At 43.6% G+C, this 3,198-nt stretch overlaps 1 protein-coding gene across 1 annotated transcript in view; it reads left to right on the plus strand.

The window, feature by feature from the left end:
* The first annotated feature begins 335 nt into the window (after positions 1-335).
* The window catches only part of Sdhaf3 (succinate dehydrogenase complex assembly factor 3), a 44,300-nt gene continuing 41,437 nt past the window's right edge, over positions 336-3,198 (plus strand). Inside the window, exon 1 of the mRNA XM_005363707.3 lies at positions 336-546. Coding sequence (XP_005363764.1) covers positions 373-546 — 174 coding nt within the window. The 5' untranslated portion in view covers positions 336-372. The remainder of the gene's footprint in view (positions 547-3,198) is intronic.

Genomic DNA, 3,198 nt, shown 5'->3' on the forward strand with positions numbered 1-3,198 from the left:
CTTTTTGGAGGAGACGGATTTTGATGAAGTGTTTTTCAAAGCTTTAATAAGAAAGAGGAATGGAAACGACGGTGAGTTAGCTCTGAAAGTTAAAACAACGTACTCACTCAAGACTTTGGACTTGATAGCGTCACTCCAGGGACGCTATTAAGAAATTGCAACGACTACTCAAAAGCCACGCCTCTAGCGGAGAGGGACAGAGCGCTTTTCTGTGGGCACCAAAATTCGGGCTTCCGGAAGGACGTGATTCGATGAGGGACCAAACCGGATGAAGGTCGCCCGTCTTTTTCCGCCGCCGCAGGCGAATTCCCAAAGGGGCAGAGCAGGGGGACTGATCTGCGCAGGCGCGGCAGGTCGAGCGGGCGCGGCGCGATGCCGGGCAGGCACGTTTTGCGTGTCCGAGCCTTGTATAAGCGAATCTTGCAGCTCCACCGGGCTCTGCCCCCGGACCTCAAAGCCTTGGGCGATCAGTACGTGAAGGACGAGTTTAGGAGACATAAGACTGTTGGTTCTGGCGAGGCCCAGCGCTTCTTGCAGGAATGGGAGGCAAGTGATGCCCCCTCCCCGCCCCTTTAACCCAGACTCCTGGGCTTCCTCTGTGGTATTCAGTTCAAAGACCGGCTTCCTAACAGCTCCCGGTGTCCGTGCACGGCCAAACAGGGTGTTTGAATTGAACAGCCTTAAAACTGGTCAAGCAGCGCCTCCCCCAAGTCCGTCGCGAACCCGCAGCGTCTCCCACAGGCTCCCTGCTTGGGCACGTGCAGTTCCCCCGGTGTTCAGATCAACTCTGAGAGTCTGAGGTTACCAGGTGTTGATGAAGGTGGGGTGTCTCAGAATTTACTACAGCACCCACTGTCAGGCACTCCAAGGTCGCCGGCTGCTGTCCTTTTGGTTTGTACGTGACAGCCCGTGCAATGAACTTCATGCCTTTACTTAGCTTTCAGACTAAAGAGGCTTGTTTCTACCGTTTGTTAATTTGTAATTTTAGGGCCTTAGTAAGTTTTCTACTTGACAGGTCAATTAGATAAACATAGAAAGACTTAAAGATTGCACTCGGGGAAGGGGAAAATGCTGGCGGGAGTTAACATTTTTTAAAGAGAGAAATTTAGAACTTTCTTAAAAGTCTTGGCTTATTAGATGTAATTTAGTGTTCTGGACCTGGGGAAGTTTAATCTTTTTAAATGCAAAGCACTTTCTTTAAATATGTATTTAGTCTTCGAATCAGAAAACCTAGTTTTAAATTCAGGCCTCAACATTTACTAAATGTTACACGAATTAATTTTTCCATTCTTCCAGTCTTATGTGTAAAATAACAGCGTTACAGTAAGCATCTCAGCTAGTTTATTTATGATTTCATTATTCACAGGTTTCTCTGTGTAGCCCTGGTTGGCCCGAAACTTGCTTTGTAGAGCAGGCTGGCTTGGAACTCAGAGATTGCCCTGCCTCTGCCTCCTGAGTGGTGGGATTAAAGATATTCACTACTATGCTGTGCTATTATATTGAAACTATAATATATTAAGGTGTTTGTATCTTTGAGTTACTTTGAGGCCAGACAAGAAGACTATCTGTGTTGAGAAGAAAGGAGTCTCCATGGAGAAGTCCAAAAGTTTAAGAACTTGGAATGTTTAAGGAAAATGTAGGAAACAATAGTACTTAGAAAAAGTTGACAAAAAGCTGAAGGAAAGTGTACAAGATAACTGGGAAAATGTGTTTACCATCATAGGAGGCTTGATGACAGCAATTTTATTGTTTTATTTAAATAAAATATTCAAAAACATTTTAAAGTAGTTTAGACTTACAGAAGAGACACAAAGACAATGTAGAGTTCACAAAATCCACCACCCTGCTTCGCCTTGTGACAACATACATATAACCAAGACATTAATCAAAATATAGAAATTAACATTGCTGGGGAACTCTTAACTGCAGGGCTTACAGTGTACCACGGCTTTCAAAAATACCCCTATTCTGTTTCAGGGTTCCACTCCGCATTTAGGCATTTCCCCCTCTTTAATCTGCTATAGCTTGTTGCCAACTGTTCCGTGTTTCCTCATTTGACACGTTTTTGAAAAGTACTTTGCTGTTACTTAGAGGAATGTATTGATTTGGGTCTCTTTGTTCCTTACTCATGATTAGATTAATGTTGTGCAGTTTTGGAAGATTATACTGAGGTGCACTCTCCTCAGCACATTATGCAAAGAGTATATATCGTGGTACTGTGATGATCCTTTGGTTGAAGTGATGCTGTGGTTTAGGGAAAGCTTATCAATCTGAGAAGTTCATAGAGTGCTGACAGTTTGATCCCCGGTGTGGCATGTTGAGAGTGAGTAGAAGCTTTAAGAGGTGCAAGCCAGGGTGAGCCCATAAGCTCACTGGGCATCACTAATGGGAGAGACTGATGTAGGTTCAGAAATACTGGAAATTCCTGTTGGAGCCAGTATTTATATTAAAAAACAAAACAAAACAAAAAACAAAGAAAAACAGCAGCCTGTGCTAAGTGTGGTGACTGAGTGCTTGTAATCCTGTCTACCCCAGGGTGAAGGGCAAGTTGAAAGGTTAAGGCTAGCCCATGTAGTTTAGCAAGACCTCATTTCAAAATAAGACCAGAAGAGGCTGGGGTGTAGTTCAGTGGTAGAGTACTTACCTAGTATGTGACCGGGAGGGACAGAAACTCTGTCAACAAGCCAAGTCCTGAGTTGATTCTCTAGTTACACACACACACACACACCACAACCTCATGCGCGAATCTTTCTTACTTCCTGTCTAGCTACGTGTTGTATGATCATTCCCTCTTACATACACTTGCACCACAACAGTCAAAAGACTTCCACCAGTGCCAGGTAGTTGCTAGTGCCATGGTCTTGGAATTCCAAACTGTGAATTAAAATTACTAAATATTTGGATGAAGAATCTGAGGCTACACAAGTGTCCTGTTTCTTCTTAAACTTTGCCTAATTTAGCATTCATGGCTATATGCTGTGGTTGTGCTCCATTGCTAATTTTCTGTTCCCAATATTCCTTCTGAATGCATTAGTTGAAATGCTTTTGTAGGGTCAAAATGGCTCATCTTCTCCACTGGTATACTAGTTTTACATATTTTTTGGAATGAAGAAAAAGTGTTCTATGGGGTGTGTGCCTGTGTGTTTCTCTCTCTCTCTCTCTCTCTCTCTCTCTCTCTCTCTCTCTCTCTCTCTCTCT

The sequence above is a fragment of the Microtus ochrogaster genome, linkage group LG10 (assembly GCF_000317375.1).
Source record: "Microtus ochrogaster isolate Prairie Vole_2 linkage group LG10, MicOch1.0, whole genome shotgun sequence".
Lineage (NCBI taxonomy): Eukaryota > Metazoa > Chordata > Mammalia > Rodentia > Cricetidae > Microtus > Microtus ochrogaster.